This window comes from Microtus ochrogaster, chromosome 15 (genome assembly GCF_000317375.1).
Source record: "Microtus ochrogaster isolate Prairie Vole_2 chromosome 15, MicOch1.0, whole genome shotgun sequence".
Taxonomy (NCBI): Eukaryota; Metazoa; Chordata; class Mammalia; order Rodentia; family Cricetidae; genus Microtus; species Microtus ochrogaster.
In genome coordinates this window covers 18,681,942-18,703,392 of record NC_022017.1, presented here as the reverse complement: position 1 = coordinate 18,703,392, position 21,451 = coordinate 18,681,942, and the positions used below count along the sequence as shown (strand labels likewise).

Genomic DNA, 21,451 nt, shown 5'->3' with positions numbered 1-21,451 from the left:
AGAATCTGGAAACTCGATTTTTAAAGTTGTTTTTGCTTTGAAGGTCACTAAAGCAAACATGAATGCCGAACATAAAAATTAGGTTAACCCAGTCAAGACATCGAGCCCCCTCCGGGAAACACTAGATTAATGGCATTGTCTGTCTGTTGCTTGCTGGCAGACACACTTTATGCACCAGTAGATTCTAACGTGTGACTGAGGCAAACCTGGCGACACATTTCCCCTTTCCTTAGACATGGCTTGAAGCGCCTTCCAAGGGGTGTAGGACTTCACCCTGTCACTGACAGGAAGAGGTTGCTTTTGACGCCAGACTGTCAGGAAGGTAACAGCAACACAGTTCCAGGAGAGGGTAAATCAGTAGGAAGACACTAGGAGTTCTTTCAGAGAGAAGTAGAGTAAAACACAGCAAGAAAAAGTGCACTAAATTTAAGGATAAAAGACTTGGGGAAATGAGTCAGCAGTTCTCACCTCCGTTCTGACCCTGGAAGCTTCTCATTGCCGCTTGATCATTCTCTCATAAATACTGGCCAGACTGGGCGGCATGGAGGATGACAATGTTCATCCCAGAGCTGGGGTTGTACTCCTGCATTCTGGCCTCTGTTTATGATTCTCTGTCTATCCTCAGGGAGATGGTGGCAGTCCTAGCCCTGGGGCACAGTCACCCAGAACAAGCTCAAGGAATAAACAGCTGTTTACCTAAGCGTCCTATGTCTACAAACCCTCCATGACCACGTTAAACATGCCAAGCTGCTGTCAGTGAAATCGTGGGATCTTTCTCCAAGTTCAGCGCACAGTGACGAGAATCAGAATGTGAACGCGTGGGCTGGTGAATATGTGCATTTTACTAAGTGCCAATCAGATCGCCATCTGAGTTTCCCTAGTGATCCAACAATGGAACTGGGACGTGTTTTGCTGGTGTGGAAACTTAATTGCTCATTTTTTGAGGGAACATTAACTCTTTCAGGGTCCATTGAGCAAATTAGCTCCCCTAGGTCATTAAACTTGTCTTGATATGACATGATGCCTTCACCTAGCACCGTATCATCAACCCATTACCCCACACTTGCTCTGAGCAGACACACTTTCTTTGTCTACTCGGGGAAAAAGAATGTGCTCATTTGAATGTAAGCAATTGTTACACAGCCAACATGACTTCCTTCCCTCATTAGACACTCGGGGCTCTTTAAGAGTTCGTCAGCTCATGGCGGATATCACTGCTTCACCAACAAACCAGTGGCTTAGATAGATGTCTAGGATTGACCCCGTTTAGGATGTTTGGGGCATTATGTTGCTGCTAAATATCTCTTCACATTTGCAAAAGCCAAGATTGATTAATTTCACATAGTTCTGCATTCTAGAGGTGTTTATTAGAAGACCCTCCCCTGACAGGTTATGTTATCAGGACCTATTTGAGGGCAATAGTGTGACACCATTTAAGAACAGTCTGGGAAAGAGGAGAACTGTGGAGAAAGTTTGGATTCTACAAACACTGGGGGACATCGCTGGCCTTTAGAAGACAGATAAGGAAGAGTCCCACGAAATGTGAATGGTCTGTCACCGTTGGCAGATAATAAGGGAGAAGGGATGGCAAGTTCCCCCATCCTTTCTGTCTGAAGCTACCTTGATGAGTTAGGTGTGTGGGGGGGATGAGGATGCTGAAGGGGTGTGGCATCCTCTCTCTAAGGGATTTAGAATAGTGTTCATTTCAAGCATGTCCAAGTCATCTTGGATCTTATCAAAATGCTAACTCGGCCTCAGCAGGTCTGACATAGATTCAGGGATTCTGCACGTTCACAGTCTTCTCCATGATGTTGATACTGCTGGCTGATGGGCCATGCTGAATTGTGATGGTTTTATATAATGCATGCATTCAATGACAGCTCATGAATAGCATGAATATAACAAAATTGTACAATATCATGAAAAAGTAAATTTCAGATGGTTTTTAGCTAACTACTAAAAATATCACAAGGGATTGCTAATTTTTAAGTGTTGTATGCCTATTTATGCACTGTTTCTACCAAGCTGAAGATTTTGACCGATGTAGAAATTTTTCATTTTCTGATGTAGGGTTAAACCATTAAAACTTTATTAACAATTCTGGTGGTGTTTTGTTCATCAACTCCAGATACTTCATAAAACTGTAAAATTGTTTTTTTTTTCTTGCCAGTTTGTTGATTCCTTATGTTGGCAGATAGTTCAGCAAATGTCGATGCCTAATTAAATAATCTTTCAAACAACTCATATGAGCGCTGGTCAATCTGTCCTGGAAGCCTTCTATTCTTTACTCTAAGACGTGCACTGCCCTTGTGTTCTTCATAGGTCAATGGCAAGGATCTGTCAAAGGCCACTCATGAAGAGGCAGTGGAAGCTTTTCGAAACGCCAAGGAGCCCATCGTGGTGCAGGTGTTAAGACGGACTCCCCTCAGCCGACCGACGTATGGCATGGTCCCGGAAGTCCAGCTCATGAATGCCAGCACACAGACAGACATCACGTTTGAACACATCATGGCCCTGGCCAAGCTTCGACCCCTCACTCCTCCAGTGCCAGACACCTGTCCATTTCTGCTTTCAGACAGGTATCTATCTCTCCTTCTCTCCTTCCTCCTAACGCCTTGTTGGTTGGTCATTCGCCATCTAACGCAGGCATTAGAAAGAGCCAGAAGTTGACAGTTCCAGGGACAGACTCCCAGCTCTGTTTGGAAATATCTCCCCACTGCGTGTGTGCTCTCAATTAGTTCTCAGCTATCCCTGCCGCTCTCCTCCCTGGTCACACCGTTAGCTGCGCTCTGGAATCAGACTTCCCGAGGCACAGTGAGAAGCCCAGCTCTGCTTCCCTAGCCTTGCTCTCTCTACCCCTCAAGGCTCAGAGTAGAGTCAGGAAAATAACTTTTCTCACTAAAGCTGCCAGAAAGCTTCATTAAGGCTTAGGTGAAAGTGACATACTGGCACTAAGTTCTCTCCCTGAGTCACCTCTCTCTCCCTCGCTTTTCCTTTCTTTACAAAAGAATCCAGGAAATTGATTTAATTCAACTACAGTTCTCCAAAGAAACCAATTACCAGATGTATTGAGATGCAAACAAAAAGTCTTGCTTTTCACAGAGTAAATAAACACAACACTCTGAAATAAGGAGCAATTTAGGGAATTTTCCTCCCAATTTTATAAAATTGAAAGGCGGGGTGTTTTATTTAAATAATGTCACCTGTCTGGTTTTGGTCCCACACATTGTGTCCTCTGTGTTAAGTACTTTTCACACATTACCCAGAGTTGCTTCCTAAGAGCAAGGGTCTCTTCAGGCTGCACTTTCACGGCTTTCTCTATCCCAGCTTCTAGCTTGTACAACACCCACATTAGTGTGCCTGGTCCCAGCCCATTAGTTACTTCCATTGCCTGTTTTCAGGGAGTCAGGGGCACACAGCGGGCTCGCCTGGGAACGCTAAGGGATACTCATAGGAGCCCCAGCCTTGCCTCTAGCCAATTAAGTAAGACATTTTAGAGTGGACTTGAGCAACAACAATTTTTCAAACATTCCCCAAGGCAATTCTAATGTCCAAGCAAGTTTTTGAAACTGTCTTGAGACTTCAGCTTGCAAGAGGGCACAGCCTGTGGTGTACGTGTCTGTGTATCTGTCTGTCTTCATTCCCCCACTACATATTCAGTAACTTTTGTACCAGGTACAAAAAAAAAAAATGAATCTGTGGAAAGCTGTAAAGCCAGTAGCCCCTAGTATTTCTATTCTGCAGTGAGAATGAACAACAAACAATCAAATGAAATTCATGCTTTCTTGAGTAGACTGTTAGCTTTTATTACCTGACTTGAACACGTTTCAGGTAATATTCCAAGTGTTTTACATCACTGCTCTGTTGAGTCCTTGTGGCAGCCTTGGGTCAGAATGCCTGTATTATGACCTTCCCCATGTTGCAGACTAGGAGACACGTGTGAGGTGCTTGGCTAAGACCACACAGCGAGGAAGTTCCAGAGTCTGACTTCTGTTCTGGGTGGAGACTGGCATCCCTTAAGTGGCGTGGACAGATACTTCCCCCAGGTCCTGCAGCTCTTCACTTTGCTGCAGCATCTCTGTCCTCACCATGTGACCCCGCAGTATCCATATTTTTCTTTTAATTATTTCCTTATATTAAAATTGCCACTCTGCTGTCTTCCTCATTCATTAAGGCAAGAATTAGATTCTGTGCATGAGCATGTTTCCAGCCCTTGGCCCGGAGCCTGGCATCTGGTGGGCACTCAGGAAATGTTTGTGAAATGACTAAGGTCTTCCTTATGGCAGCGTTCCCTTCTTAACCAGCTGAAGAGCAAAGGGAACACATCAATGCCCCAGAAAAAGAGCTGCCACCTTCTCCTTGTTTGCAGAGCAAGGGGGATGTATCCACCCAATAGACAAGCAGTCAGGATGTTTCCTTGTACCGCTTTTGCTCTCTGGTCTCACATCGCTTAGCTTTGGCCGAGCAGCAGTCATAGAAGTAGTAAGAAGATGCAAGTGAGAATTTAATCCGACCCTGTAAGAGGACATCAACAAAGGACTCACCATTTAGACAAAGCAGAGCAAGTATATGCTAATTGAACTTACTGGACAATGTCCACAATAGCAGAGAGCTGTCACCAAGAATGTTTTTATTATTTGTGCGCATGCCTTTTATCAAAGGGGAGGGTTGGGCCATGAGAGAGAATGTGAGGTAGAGTCCCGAGAAACAGACAGCAATGTGGGTATATTTTATCATCTGAAAAACGTGTGCTTTTGAAAACGCCAATGAACATCCAGATTGGACCTGTGGCGTCGCACCATCGTAGGCAGCAATTATAAATGCAACATGCCTATGCAGGGGTTGTCACGCTCAGGGCAATGGAGCAAGTCAGACGGCCCACGACGCCACACGAACCATGGGAAAATTCACATTGGTGTCTTTGCCAAATGGAACTAGAGCCCAGAACTTCCCCTCTAGCCTTCAGAAATAGGGCACTGATGATGGGCTTTACCAATGGGGAGAAAGAAAAGCAAGGGCTTCAGTTGAAGGCAGAATCATTTTAGCCATAAGCAGATCTTACTCCAGAGCTGGAAAGGCTAAGGTGACATTCCAAACTCCATTTTAATCATGGAGGCAATCCTTGGGATCCATGGCTACCTTGCCGCTGCCTTCTCCACAGCTGCCACTCTCTCCACCCAATGGAGCACGGATTTTATGAAGACAATGAGTACGTCCCCAGCTTGCCGGCTGAGGCAGAGAGAGCAGAAGACTTTGAGTACGAGGTAAGAACATCTTCTTTCATGTTTCTTCAGTACGCTGCGGTTGATGGCTTTGGCATAACAAAGAAATTCATTTAGTCTCAGAAAGAGCGTGTCTACTGTATGCCTAGAATAAGATCTTGCAAATAGCTTGGCATTAGTTATTTATCGGTAGTATTTTAAGTGTATTGCAGAATATTTGTGTAGTGGCATCAGCTTGAAAACAATTTGGCTTACAACTTTATTGTTTTTTGTGTATATATATGTATACATATATATGCAATATATATACCCACAATTGCGGGTGGGTGTGTGTTTTATGACAGCTACATTTATTCTTTTTAGCATAAGTGACTTTTTGGAATTTAAAAAGGAAATTGTTATTTTCATTGTGTAGTCTGGTATTAATTGGTTAAATGTATTTATTTTAATTTCATTATATTCCCTTTCTCAAACCTATGTCCTCTGTGTTGTGATTCCGGTGTGAATGAGGAAGGGCGGTTTCATGACTGCATTAGGAACAGAGACAGACTCTGTTCAGCCCTGCTTAGGCCGCTAAGCATCCTCACGTGGATCATTAGGCCATCCATGTGCAGCTTGTAACACTTTGCAAAGCCCATCTAAGGATTGCTAACCCATATCACAAAAGCTAGAGGGCTTCTCTTGGCATTTCTTCACTTCTGCAGCCTATAAATCTCGGCTTTGGCGTACTTTGACATTTGGAAATGCAGTAGATTAAGGACGAGGAGAGGCTGGCAAACAGGCAAAGCACCCACGATTAGCTGCCCTTTACCGCCCAGATGATGTCATACAAGTTCAGCAAAGTGTTCGTTCCATCTTACAAGCAAGAAATCCTGAAATCTCTTCCCTGAGGAGGATCTGAAATCAAATAAGGCCGACTCAGCGAAGCTCACCCAGAGCAAACAGGCGTTTATTTGAAATCTTCCCTCCGCAAAAGTCATCAGCAGCGGTTATGGAAGTCATTACTTTCCTGCACCTGGGCTTTGCAGAGACGAGCACCGACACCTAGTATCTGACTTTTGTCATTGCTGTTTGTGTTAAATTTTTATCTCCTGATGTCCCTTAAGAACCATTTTAGAAACTTGTTCACATATAGACACACGCTAAGATATCCATTAAATTTTATCTAATCATCAAAAGTGACAAAATTGACTCACCTATTCAAATAATTTAGCATAAGTTCTTTTTCAGTTGATGCATGTTGTGTTTAGGAGTTGGAATTGCCTACATGACTTCAACTTTTTATTGAGTTTGTGTCTTATAGCTTTATTAAAATAAGACCAATGCTTTAGGTAGACCTTGGAGGAAGCTAAGCGTGTTAACAGAAAAAAAAATCTGTTAATTAATCAACATCTCATTGAAATACCATAATGCAGACAGATTTTCTTCCAATTCTGTAGGGCACACTGGGGCTGAACCATACCCTCATTTTATAATCGGTATCTATCTTTAGTAGGATGCCGCCGTCAAGACAGTGACATTGTTAAATGTTCAGATAAGCTCTCTGTAGTCTGTAATCTCAACTAATCACACCATCATTATTTTGCTGCCTACTGTGATTTTTGTTGCTAAATGTACCTTTCTAAATGATAGAAATAAAGAATGTTCTCGTGCCTGATGATGGTGGTACACACCTTTAATCCCAGAATTTGGGAGGCAGAAGCAGGCAGGTGTCTGGGTTCAAGGCCATCCTGGTCTACATAGTGAGTTCCAGGATAGCCAGGGCTACACAGAGAAACCCTGTCTCAAAAAGGTAAAACAGAAAAAACACACCAAGAATGTTCTTATGAATGTAAAGAGGGAATCCAAACATTTGCTATGACAGTCTTCAGCTATGAAAACACACATACACATGAGAACACCACACATCGTTAACGGTCAGGAGGAGACAAGCAAATAAATGCATGAATCATGTCACCTAACTTAATAGAAAACAGTTGTTCTACCCAGAGCTCTTCAGTTTGCTATGGCAACACACAAGAGTTGCTCATGGCAGCCCCTATGACACATCAAATTGATTAGAAGATCTAGTCCACCCACTGCCCTCAGCAGAGACTTTCCTGAACACTACTTGCAGAGGGGAGATCTAGAAATGCTGACCCTGTCTTCATCGTTTGCACAGTTACGGTTGGACCTGACAGCTGACTAGTGGGGTGTTTCTGTGACTGAGATGAACTAAATTCCTCTGGGTTTTCATCATCACCCTATACATCCAAGAGTAAAATGATGTGAGCATCAGGAATGAGCAGCGTTTGCCAAGTACAGGAGACAGATCCTGTGGTCAAAGAGGAGACTCCAGCTCAGAATGGGAGAGTCTTGGTCCTTTTCTTTCTAAAGACAGGAAGCCTACACACACATGCACACTTTTATGTCCTTGCCCACATTCGTTTGTATCAAGGTGCTCGGCGCAGATAAGGATAAACTTGGTAATGCTCCTGTCTTCCTATCCCCATGGAGCTTCATTTCTAGGGAAGAGATGTGGACCAGGAACACACAAACAAACATTCTAGTGATGGAGGAGAGCAGGAGGGGAGAACCGTAAGAGTGATCACTGAGGAGGAAGAAGCATGGGATCGGGGCAGGTGGTTCCTACCTTATCAGAGTGATCAGAGAATTCTTTTTCTCATGAGTTACCCAGGGAAATGGAGAGATGGAGTCACGTGGGAGGAACTTTCCAGAAAGAAGGAAATGCAAATCAAAGGCCCAAGCAGCCTTATATTCGCTGCTTTTATATTGCCATGAAAAAAATACCATGACCAAGGCGATTTAGAAAAGACAGGGCTTGCTGGAGTGTATAAATACAGAGGGATAAGAGCCCCTGATGGTGGAGTGAGGTCATGGCGGTTGGAGCAAAGGGTGGTGGTCTAAGCTCACCTCCTAAACTGTAGGCTGGATGCTGAGAACAGAATGGTCTGGGAGTGACAGAATTCCTTAAACTCTCCAAGCCTGCCCCGAGTGACACACTTCTTCCAACAAGGCCACACATCCTAAACCTCCCCAAACAGTGGCAGCAGCTGGAGACCAGGCATTCAAATGCCCAAACCAAGATCACATTTCTCTCTCAAACCACCACAAGGCATAGAGTAGGGCGCTTAAGAAACAGGAAGATAATGAGGTCATTGCTCCAGCTGAAGGCCACACCTCAGTGGGAGGAGATGAGGTGATGTCTGGAGTGGCCTTGGCCTTTGCCTCTGAGGTGGAGTTGCTGGAGCAGAACAGGGCCACATGCTGACCCCTGCCATAGCACTCTGGCAGTGGGGTGGGCATGGCAGGGGAGGAGCAAAGGATTCAGCAGGGAAACCAGTAGAGAGGGAGACATGATTTCTACCTGGGTAATGTTGGAAATGGGGAAGCGCACAGTTTGTAAGGCTGACACCCAAGCAGCCCTGAGGCTGTGTCTACATCTCTGTGTACCCACATCTTACCTTGTCGTCTAACAGTGTCCTGTGTAGTATTTTTTTTTTCTGACTTTAAAACAACAAGGCTGGACGAAGCCTACAGACACACACCGCTGAGAGGATCTTAGCAGCAGCATCCCCGTGCTACAGACTGCATTCTGCACCTGCTGCTTGCCCCAACGCAGACCATGCAAGGATCCAGTCTCTTTATAGAGACCGACTTAGGGCTCAGACCCAGAGCTGATTATGTACATATAGAGAGATATTAGTACATGAAATATTGACCCAATAGAACAGAACTTGTCTAACTATTTTATGAATGCACATGTAGAATATTTTAAACATGCAGATGATTAAAATGGATAGATTACCAGCTTCCCTTAGAGCCAGGATGCACAGTGACTGTTTCTTCGGGGATGTTTTAGACCATGTGGCAACGTTATGGTGACTCTGGTGTATTAGGGATCTCTAAAAAACGTTAATGGCACCCACTCCTCACCATGACCTATCACTACTTTCCCCAAGAAAAAATATTTGACTGGTTTTTAAATTCCCCCACTGTGCTTCAGAATATCTCAGAGGACCCGTCTCCATGAAAAGATTCACAGCTTGACATTTCTCTCTAAAAAATGATGGCACTTGTTCTCTAATTAAAAAAGATATATGGTTTTAATTTTAGTTTTTAAGGGGAAAAAGGAAAAATATCGAATATAAACATTGTACCTATCTCTTAAGAGCTAGGGTGCTCCCTGTCAGGGGACCACCGAGGACTAGGCTTCTTTATTCTCAAGTTCCTTTTTCCTCCTTAGAGCCAGCCAAGGTTGACATAAATCATAAATAGCCCTCAGCAAGTCAGAAGCAGGACCAAAATCCAGCCTTCACCAGAAATAATTTAAAGGGAAAGCCTCCTAGAAATATACCGTTCCCCATCGAACTCCTAAGCAAGATACGTTTGCCTCTGCCTCCTCTGAGGGAGCTGGTTTTTGTTGTTCTTCCGATGTGTTTTGATTTTTGTAGGATTTGCCATTAAATCTCAAAAGTCGAAGCTAGTGGAAGAGTCAGAAATAACTAAAATTTAGTAACATGACACATCTCGTTAGAATACAAGGAAAAATTTAACCAGCAGTTTGGACCTTCAGGTGGTTGAAATGGAGCTATGCTAATTGAAACCCCGAATGCTCCCCACCTTGCAAGATCAAGGAGAAGTAATATACACACGTCTGAATTAAGTACTCTCCCTATGGTCATAATAGGATGGAAGCATGAGGAATTTTGAAGTTCATTTGAACTGGGATTAAAAGTGGAAAGGAAAGGAGAGGCCAAATGTCTATGTCCATGTTAACTGTAGGGTGAAGCACAACTAAGAATAAGCATTTAGCATATGAATTATCTTCCCTTCGCAATACTTATACAAAGCAAAAGGAAACCTTTGTTCTGGGTGTCATTTTGCAAGATGCCATTCTTGGTGCTGGGTATATGCAGAATATTTGTGAGAATTTAAGACTATCATATTTCTCTCACAGTTAAATAACAGTTATAAAGTATGCAGAATTTCCTTAAACATGCATGCACACATACACACACACACACACACACACACACACACACACACACACACCAGGATTAGCATTTACTAGATATCAGTCATGCTTCTGAACAGCTTTTTCGCACAGTTGCCTCAGAGAAAAATCTCCCCCGTGTACCATGTAGATTACTAAATGCCTTTCTAGGTGGAAACAGAACTTAGTCTGTCTCTTAGTGTGGCCTCAGTAAAGATTGGATGGTGGAATAACAGAGGATTCTGGAGGCCCAAAGCTGTCTGGACAGAGCAGCTTATGAGGAGTTTAGACCCTCTCCCGCTCTTCTGTCTGTCCAAGGGGATTTAAAGGAAGCTGGGACCACCACGCAGTGACAAGAATGTTCTCTCCCTTTCCAGCAGATGTTGGCTTTTTTGTTCATTTGTTTTGACACTAGTATCAGTTTTGATCCAGTAAGTATTTCTAAGGATGGGACAAAAAGGATATGAAAGAAAAAATATAGTTAAAATAAAAATATAGCTGTTATCTATATTAATTTTAAGTATATAAAGTTATAAAACTCATACTTGGTATAAATTTCAAATTCTTCCCATATGCGCATGTGTGTGTGTGAATTTTTGACATTCATGGAACATGTATGGAGTTCCATGTGCATGCAAGTGTATGCACCTGCATGTAGTAGTTTGAAGCTGACCTTGTGAGTCATTGGTTACTCTCTATTTTATTATTTGAGGCAAGGTCTGTCAGTTGAACTCAAAGCCTGTGATACAGCTAGAGCCAGTTTGGCTCCAGGGATCTCCTATCTCCACCTTCCATGTGCTGGGAATATAGATGGGTAACGATGCCCATCTGATATTTTCTGGGTTCTGGGGATCTGAATTCTAGTCCCCGCCCCCACTTGTATAGCAATCACTCTAAACACTGAGCCATCTCCCCAGCCCAAATTTGGCATGTTCTTTAACCTACCACTCTGCCTCCTTCATAACCAGCGCACGAGTGTGCCCATTCAACATGAGGGAAATGACAAAACAAAGAGCAGGCCAGTGCCTGTGCGGAAGTTCGAGAATAACTGACAGACTCCGATACTGAGGACTTCCTGTCCAAGAGTTGGAAAGCCGGTGATGAGAGGAACTGATTTAGATGTGAAGTACCATGAATGCAGAGGCCATAAGAAGGATTATCCATGTGTTCCAGCAGATTGAGAGCAGAGTGGTTACAGGGTAGGAAACATGAAGGATTCAATGCCCAGAACTATTAGTTCACTGGAGGTTGTATGTCACCAACCTCTTTCTCTCCACCTGTCAGTCACCTTTCACAGCCGTAAAATATCCAAAATCGTTTTAAATCACCACCTAAGACAGCAAAATCAATATTTAGAAAAATCCCTTAGTAGGAGTTAAGCTATGGACAATTCTGATTTGAACCCTAATCTAGATGAAGCGTGAACACACTTTTATTACTTGGACATTAAAGGTAATATGTTTGTGTGTCTATATGGAGTTGGCTCTTAGGGGGTGCCTGTTAATGGCCTTCCATGCCCACCATTTTCTGAATTATGTCAGCCTAAATCCTGAAGACTAGTCCAGTGACGTCATACATTAAACCTTTTCCTTCCAGGCTGTGTAACATAATTTCTCCTTCCTTCAACTACAGTTCTTTGGTCGTAAACAGTATTCTGTCTCTAGGGAGGATCTGCCTCCGATGGTGAGTTCTTTGTCTCTGCAGTCATTGCAAAGTGTCAGGCAAATATGATTTATGTGTGCTTCTGCTTGATTGTTGCCCATTCACCATATTGACCAAATACCCCCAAATTTGCTTCAAATCTATCTGATACTGAACGCTATCACGATCCTGCCTCTCTAGGCCTGGGAAACAAGGACCCTTAGGCCAACAGTACAAAAAGGAAGGTGTGGGCTTTCCATACTTCATGCCTTTGCTTGTGAGATCCTTCATCCATCCCTTTCCAATGGTCTCTTTCATTGATCCAAGTGGAACCAAGAACCATTCCCTCAGAAACAGCCCACAACATCCACCTCACTTAGAAGTCCATTTTCTCCCACCAGAGCTTCAGAGCCTCATTCTGCAATCAGTTTGTGCCCTCAATTTTCTGCCCTGTGATCCAGCCATATGCCCCTATAATTGTCTGTTGTTTTGTGAGACAGGCTCCCAGTCTAGCTAATGTGAAGTCTAGCTTCAAATTCCTAATTCTCCTGCTTCAAACTTTTGAGTTATACAATTATATAGTTGTATTTTGTATGTGAGTTCTATATCACATAGTTGTATTTTGTCTTGAGAGAAGATCTGGTGATTGTATTCAGTATTGGATTTATTTTATTTTATTTTATGCTCTCTGTGTGAACCTGAGTGCATGTATGTATATCACATGTGCACAAGAGCCCTCAGAGATCAGAAGAGGTATCCAGTGCCCTGAACCTGGAGTTATGTATGGTCATGGACCACCATGTGCATACTGAAAACAGAGCCTGGTTCTCTACAACAGGATTCCCCAAGTTCTAATTCCGAGATTCTAGATCTTTATATCACCAGAAGAGTCCCTCAAACAACCATGAGTCTACTGGAAGGAGATTAGAAACTTGAAACACAATGTGAAAGTCTTTGTTTGCCCCACAATACTTCAGCTAATCTAACAATCAAAGAAAACATAATTGAGCATATGCTTTTTGCCAGGCGGTAACTGAAGAATTTTTATCACCATCTTCACATGAAGGATGGTTTCACGTGAAACCATCAGTTAAAACTACCAGCTTAAAACAAGTAGACTGTAAATAGATGTTCAAGTTCATACAGATGAGAAAGGACAAGGGGCCAGTGTCACTAGGACCCTTTTTTTTTTATTTTCTCATGAATAGTCCCGAAATGTGGGTAATTTTTAGCACAAATTTGGATATAACATCTTTTACATTCAGATAATATCTTAGCTGACCAATACCTTATAAGGCTGTATTTTCATATGTGGCAAACTTTAATTAAGGCTGATGGTTTAGAATCACATATAATACAGCCTTAATATCACAGGCAGAAGTCAGAGCCTTTTCATTGTAATGCCCATGTTTATTAAGTTTGAATTACTTTTCTAAATTGTGAGAGCCTATTAGAAACAAGGAAAAGTCTTCCTTTGAGCATGATTATAAAATGAGGCCACAGGTTGAGAAGTCATCAAAGTTATTGTAATTCTTTGAGCTCTCTTGCAGAATGAGATTAGTATGGCTGTTGATTGAGTTATATTCTTTTATAAAGCAAACATGAAGCAAATCTATGTTTCACCTCACTGATTATAACAGCACTCAGCCTTATTTGAAAAGCAAACAGTGAAAGCAAATTGAACCTTCCAAGTTAGTTCTTCAACAAGGTAACCACGGACACGTGCACTGCCCTAGCAGTCTGGTTATGAAATGAAGATTCTATACGTTGTGTATATAAATGATATCTAAGCGCTGACATTCTCTTTGTGTTTGAAGACACTCACATGCACACACAGAGGATTGCATTGTATTCGCTACAGGCCATCTGTGTAAGGTTGTGTTTCAAGTGAATATTTACTACACATTTTTCCCCAATGACTTCTTATACACTCCACTTTCACAACAGTGGAAAAAGGAAAACTGCCTTCTCTAATACATAGCACGCGTGCCAGGATCTCAGCGTTCCTTTCAGACAAGATAGGATCTGTAAAAGGGAAGTAACAAGCAGTGTGGGCTTGGCTATAATTCCATTTCTTAGATGGACCTTGGGGCTAATGTCTTGAATCCCAGAGTCCTGCAAGTGAGCTTCCCAGGGACACTCAAGGTTGGCTATAGACTCATTTGACAGTACCTGCTTCTCAGTATCCAACTGTAGCTACTATAAGCAACATGAGACAAATGCATGGTCAAATCTTTTCAACTTTTATAGTGTTTTAATGCTATCAACATATCAGTGTATACCTTTGTAGGTATAGAGGTAAAGCCATATGCTATACAGAAAACTGTGTGGGTTTTTATAGGGCAAGCATGTCACTCACACGAGCACACATACTGTGTCCAGTACTGTATCATATCAATGGAGAGTAAACAGCATTTCTGTCCATAGTATCTCTAATTTTAGCTTTAGGTTCAGGGCGCATTTCTGTGAAACTCACATACATTTGCTAATTTTCAATAGTTAATATATTCTGTAGGGATTACAAAACACCACTTATAGTACTTGGATTTTTAACTAAAAAAAAATATAGAAAACAAATTTAGCTTAGTTTTTCTTTTCCTACCATACTATATTGTCTTTAAGATGAATATTTGGAAATCCCACGACAATGAGATTTGCCTGAGAATAAAAGTTCTTACTTCCTCCCTGGAGAGCAGTGCTCATCACGTATTAATGTAGTTTATACAAACAAAACGTGTGTCCATAACCAAACATATTAAATGCCTTGTGTCCAGTAGAGGCCTCAAATACAAACCGTTATTATTATCATGACCACCTGAGACAGCCACAGCCTCCTATATTCTTCTGTGAATGACCTTCTTGTTACTATGATCAAACTGTTATGTTAGGTACTTATCTATGACTTTTGTCTGTGTTTTTGAATTGTCTTCATGGGACAAAGCTTTTTAGAATTAAAATTCATGTATTAGTGTAGATTATTAGCTACTTCTTCAGATAAATACATATTGAAAAGAAAGTTTTCCATTTTTAGGGTTTTTTAGTTTTTATTGCACTGTACATTTTTCTCTGCTCCCCTTCCTCCCTCCCCTCTCTTCATCTACCCTCCCACATAACCCCCACACCCCCAATTTACTCAGGAGTTCTAGTCTTTTTCTACTTCCTGTGTAGATCCATATGTCTCTCTTAGGGTCCTCTTTGTTGTTTAGGTTCTCTGGGGTTGTGGACTGTAGCCTGCTTTTTCTTTGCTTTATATCTAAAAGCCACTTATGAGTGAGTACATATTATATTTGTCTTTCTGGGTTTGGATCACATCACTCAATATGTTATTTTTTTTCTAGATCTACCCACTCGCCTACAAATTTCAAGATATCATTACTTTTTACCACTGAATGCTTGTCAGGGGCTAGCCTCAACAAAAACACCTTTCTCCAGAGTGGAGGCATGGGGATTTAGAAATACAGTAAAGAATCCAAAGACACGAATGAAAATAATAAAATGCAGAAACATACAGGATAGTATCAGGAGGGAATTTCCATGAGTACTGAAAATTTGCTCACGTTTAATTTCTAATTGCAAATATAGCCCTGACCCCAAAAGTTAAGAGTAAGACAAAAGACTAAATTAACATACCAATTGAAAGTCTTGGTCACCCCCTAGACTCACACTCTAGACCAAACACTGTAGACAAACCACTCCCTGGGTGGAATCCCACATTATTTCCATAAAGGGAGCTGAGAATTTGTTGGATCCTTAGACTTTTGTTTTTGGTAGGAACAAACTACTTCTTTATTCCAGGAGCACAAGGTCTGGCAACTAGCCACACCTGTAGCCTTGAGAGAGCCGAACTCCCTAATTTACACCTAGGTGGGACCTTCCTCTGAGGTGAAAGCACAATAACCTTGAACCTTGAAGGGAGTCCCAAACTCTCTGAGTTTTGGCCTTTTGGGGGCTACACATGTAGTTGAGGGGCATCTAGTTGTTTACAGGTTCTGACTATTACGAATAATGCTGCTATGAACATAGTTGAGCACATGTCCTTGTGGTATGATTTATCATCCTTTGGGTATATACCCAAAAGTAGTATTGCTAGGTCTTGAGGCATATTGTTTCCTAATTTTATGAGAAATCGCCATGCTGATTTCCAAAGTGGCTGTACAAGTTTACACTCCCAACCAGCAATGGAGGAGTGGTCCACTTATTCCATATCCTCTCTAGCATAAACTGTCATCCGTGTTTTTGATCTTGAATTTTGACAGGTTTTGAATGTTTTCAAAATATGTATGGGCTACAATCTCACCAGTGACATATGAGAGTGATCTTACTAACAGTCAGTGGTTTTTTTTCCCCTCTATCTGCCATTTGTGGTGTAGTTTAAGAACCTAGAAGAAACTATTTGGAATGTTTTCATCACAGGAAATGAAATACCCAAAGAGATAAATTTACCCTATTTGAGTATTACACAGTATATGTGTGTGTTGAAACATTACATGGCACTCCAAAATGTGCAAAACCTGTGTCAACTAAAACATTGCAATTAAATTTTAATGATTCCTGAATTAAATATTAAGTTTATGAAAGTAATACACTCCTATCAGTGTAGCTAGTGGGATTAACATTATAGATAATATTTTCATGTACCTACTTCCATATTAGCTGTATATGGAAATAAGAGTTCCCAGTGCATCACTGATTAAAGTCCTGGGATGAATAACAATAGGCTCATATTTTCAAAATATGTAGGTGTTTCAAATAAAACTAGGGGTTGCTGCTAGATTAAGCCTTTTTGCATCCCTAATCTTCTCAACTACTTGGTGTTATTTAGTGATTCCTTCAACAGCACAGCTCTGTTACTGAGTGCACACCATTTACTGGTATGCCTAGACTCCCAGTTGGGTACTTAGAGATCTCTGGCCCTTAAAATAAATGTTTCTAGGTAAAGTGGCACATGCCAGAGAGTTGGCTGTGGTGTTGATTTCTTCCTGCCTCCATAGTCAGGAAGGCACCTCAGTTCTGCCTGGGCCATCTTTGCAGGCACCTTGCCTGCTTCCTGTATTCATTTTACTGTGCCATACTGAGCCACTGCTCACCATGCTGGTGAGGACTCTCCTGCTATCCCCTATGCATAGAGTCTCAAGAACAATTCTGTGTATGTTTTTAATTTTATTTTTTACAATGGTGTGAAATGTATAGTCCATCCTTTATTAGACACATTGTGGTTTTGTATAACCACAAATTTTAGATCATCATCAATAGCATTTTCTTTCCATCACAGCCCTCCACTTGCACATGCAGATACCCCAAGAAGGTACATATACCTTAGCTGTAGCTTTGTGGGTTTTCCAATGTTCCACGTTGAAAAATCCAAGCCTTTATTAAGAAGTGTAAAGTTCATGGCACACAGAGGCTCTTCCCATCCATTTCTTGTGGTGACCTCCCCCTAACCCAAAACACTTTAGGATGCTATGAATATATGCACACACTGCCTGGCATTCACTAAGCAAGCTGTTGTTCTTGACCACTCATACTTATTTCCCATTGACTGGGATAATCCTTGTCTTCTGTTCTGATCTTAATTCTCTGTTGTGAGGAAGCCACTTGTTGGTTCCCAGATGCTTAGCCCCAAAATAATCACACAGAAACTATATTATTTAAAACACTGATTGGCCCATTAGCTCTAGCTTCTTATTGGCTAACTCTTACATATTAATTTAACCCGTCTCCATTAATCTGTGTATCACCACAAGGCTGTGGCTTACCGGGTAAAGTTTGGGCATCTGTCTCCAGCGTGACCACATGGCTTCTCTCTTACTCTGCCCTTCTTTCTCCCAGCATTCACTTTAGTTTTCCCCACCTAGCTCTTTCTGCCCTGCTCTGCTATAGGCTCAAAGCAGTTCTTTATTAACCAATGGTAATAAAGCATACAGAGGGGACTCCCACATCAATTCTGTATATCAAAATATCTCTCTGCCTGGATTTACTCTGCTAAGCCATTGACCCAAACAGCTTGATTCATTTAACTAATAAACACAACACATATACAGAAGGAAACCCCATATTATCTCCCCCTTTCTTTAGACACACAAAGATAGGATAGATAATAGAGTATTTTTCTTAATTTGCCAAATGTAATATTGTAACTATAATTCTTGCTTGATAACTGTTTTATATATGTAACTTTACTATGTTAAAGTTAAAACCTTCTTTTTTATGTTGTCCTAACCTTTAACAGCTGACCCATCTCTCCAGTTGAGGAGACCACACATATTAAAGACAAAATTCCACCCCAATTGACAATGAAAATGATGTCAGTATAGAGCAACCAAATAATTTACTATACAAAGCTTGCATTTTAAAAGTATTTATTATTGAAAATAGATATTTTTCATACAATATATTGTAATTATAACTCCCCCTCTCTGCACCCATTTTCTTTTTCTCTCCCACTAGGAAAGAAATAAGCATCTAAAATATAAGATAAGAAAAACAAAAATAGGACAAAACAGAAAAAAGAGGCCCCCAAAAGCCTATGAAATACATTTAGACACAGCAACACATGCGTTTACACACAGAGAAATCTTATAAAATATTAGAAACTATGATATATGAGCCAAAGAACTGAAGTGGGAAAAATCAAAAACAAAGTATTATGAGACAAAAAAAAAAAATCATTGAGTTCATTTTGTATCGGCTATCTACTGCTGACCATGGGACCTTCTCCTAAGTATGTTTTTTGTATACACATTGAGACTTTGTTGGAGAAAAGCAATTTTTCTTACTAGTAGTTATCAATTGGAGATAGAGTCTGGGGTAGGGGTGGGGTCATGTGTCCACTTCCTTTCTCAGCACTGTGGTCCCACTTGTCTTAGACCTGTATATACTCTATGTATACTGCCACAGTCTCTTTGAGTCTATATGCACACATGTCCTATTGTATCTCGAAGGCATGGTTTCCTTGGTGTCTTTCTTCCACACTGGCTCTTACAATCTTTCTGTGTAAAAGGAGATTGCATGTTTGTTTCCTGTCCACCTAGACCTGAATAATCATATAAAAACTGTATTAATTACAACACTACTTGGTTAATGACTCAGGCATATTTTTAGCTAGCTCTCACATCCTAAATTAACCAACTTCTATTATTTTATGTATCACCATGAGGCTGCGGCCTACCAGGACAGTTCCAGTGTCTTTCTCCTTCATCAGCTACATGGCATTAGTCTGTCTCCACCTTCTTCCCAGCGTTCAGTTTAGTTTTCCTGCTTACCTATATTCTGCCCTGCCATAGACCAAAGCAGTTCCTTTATTAACTAATGGTGATAAAATATATTCATAGCATACAGAGGGGCATTCCACCTCATCTCTGCCTTCTCTTCCACACAGTTCCCTGAGCTTTGAGGAGAGGGATTTGATGGAGACAGCCCATTTACAACTAATTGTTCCAAGGTCTCTGATTCTCTGCCCATTGTCCATTTGTGGGTCTTTGTAATTGTTTCCATCTACAGCAAGAAGAAACTTATCTGATGATGACTGGGGCACTGATCGATAGGTGTAGTAGCATGCCATTAGGAGTCATTTTATTCCTATGTTCCTTTATCAAAACAGTAGTGTTTGGCTTTCCTCTAGACCCATGGCCTATCTAGTCTCAAATTCTCAGCTAACCAAATAGTGTCAGGCATGGGTTCCATCTCATGGACTAAGTCTTAAATCCAATCAGAAAAGGGTTAGTTACTACCACAAGGGTTGTGCCACTATTGCAATCTTGCTTTTGTTTCGTTTTGTTTTAAAGACAGGGTTTCTCTGTTTATCCTTAGAAGTCCTGGAACTCTTTATGTAGACCAGGCTGGTCTAAAACTCACAGAGATCTGCCTGCCTCTGCCTCCGAAGTGCTAGGATTAAAAGTATGTTCCACCACTGTCTGGCTACACCAGAATATAATCTGCTGGAAGGTCACCATTGTAGATTGAAGGGTTTCTGACCAGGTTAGAATTTATTTATAGCCTGTTATACCATGCAGGGTGCTTTCCAGTATCATCAACACTAGTTCGTAAGGGTGAAGGTCCTTATTAGGCACCACCTGACTTCTCCTTATTCAGTATAAGTGTTTTCTTCAACAATAGGCCTTGCAATCAGTTTGTTGAGAGCATCCAATAGTCTTAGACAGTTGCCCTGGTTGTTTGTGGATTTAATGGGGTCCCTTTGGCCAACATCTCTATTAGATATAACTCATTTCCAGCACTTGGGCTTTCATCTAGGAGCAAGAGATGTCTCGTTGGTGCTTTGTCTCTTTCATCATTTGAAGATTCCACTTGGATTTCTTTCATATATGTATATATTTTAAGAAGCTTCTACTATAGTAGATTTCTATAGGGTCTTTCTAAGGGTCCTTAGTTTTTGCTGTCTCTCTCTGTACTCCCTCCTTTACTCTTTCTTCCCTCCCCTTCACAGCTTAATCCTCCTGTTCCATTCCCCTCCATCTATCCATCCATAAATATTCTATTTCTCCTTCTTTGAAAGTACCTTCACTCCTCCAATCCCTCACTTTATACATAACCCCTGTGGTTATAAGGATTGTAGCCTGTTTATCGAAGACTGAAGCATGTGGTTTTTAAAGGAAGATAAAAGGAACCTGCCTGTCAAATGTAAAAGGCTTTTTGGTAACCAGGCTACAGAAATTGAGAATACAGACTGAACAAACATGTAAATATGGATTCTTGCTTTAGGATAATAACAAGTAAAATTTGTGCAAGGGAGAACTCAAGTAGACCTTTCAACAAGCTGAAAGATGAACAGTTAAATGTAAACAGATGCTTCCCTGAATTGCTTGACCAAGGAGTTTGAGTCCTGTGTAGCCTAAAATTGACCTCAGCAGGATCAAGGGCAGATGCTGGATGAGAATGTGTTTTAGCATTGAACACTTTGGTAGTATTAAACAGATTAGAGGGACCACCATCGGTTTCTTTCTTCCACTTCCCCACTGGCATGTGATTGAGTGTATATTCTTTGAGAGCGGAATTGTCAAGGGTGTGCATTTTCCCTTTTATAAAGTAAAATGAATGCATCCTACACACTGTGGTTTCTTCTTCTCTACCTTTGAGAGAGGTCTAAAAACACAAACAGACTTTGGAGGGATACTGTGCTTCCAAGTATTCGTGAGTAACCAAAGGAGCTCCTGACAGCTGTTGAGCCTTTTCAAAGCCAGGAAGTTCATAATCATTAAAGGATTTTTTTCCCTTCCTTCCTTTGACTTGTCTGTGGATATCTGCCAAATAAACACAGTTGTGAATCCTTTTGGCAAAAGTTGCAAATATGCCTTAAGAATAAAGGGGCAATTTAACTGAAATTTTCAAAAGAAAAACTGGCTCCCTAAATAGAGGGTCCACTAAGTGTTTTTTTGTTAGGAACAAATTAAGTCTTCTTTTTTGTTTTTAATGTGCAGAGAATATAATCAAATCTCATCCTCTAAAGAAAGCAAAATGGTTTTTAAGCTTCTGTCCCTCTCCTGCCAGGAGGACCCTGTGGACCAGCTGTTTGCAGAATTCACTGCCAACCGTGTTCACTTAAAGATCTACATTTTCCAAATGAGGCACTGTGGGG

General features: G+C 41.3%; 1 protein-coding gene across 2 annotated transcripts in view; it reads left to right on the top strand.

The window, feature by feature from the left end:
- Positions 1-21,451, top strand: part of Pdzrn4 (PDZ domain containing ring finger 4) — a 362,347-nt gene that overhangs the window by 265,299 nt on the left and 75,597 nt on the right. For both annotated transcript variants that reach the window (XM_005354310.3, XM_026782810.1), the window contains 2 exons: positions 2,323-2,579; positions 5,162-5,264. In XM_005354310.3, coding sequence (XP_005354367.1) covers positions 2,323-2,579; positions 5,162-5,264 — 360 coding nt within the window. The remainder of the gene's footprint in view (positions 1-2,322; positions 2,580-5,161; positions 5,265-21,451) is intronic.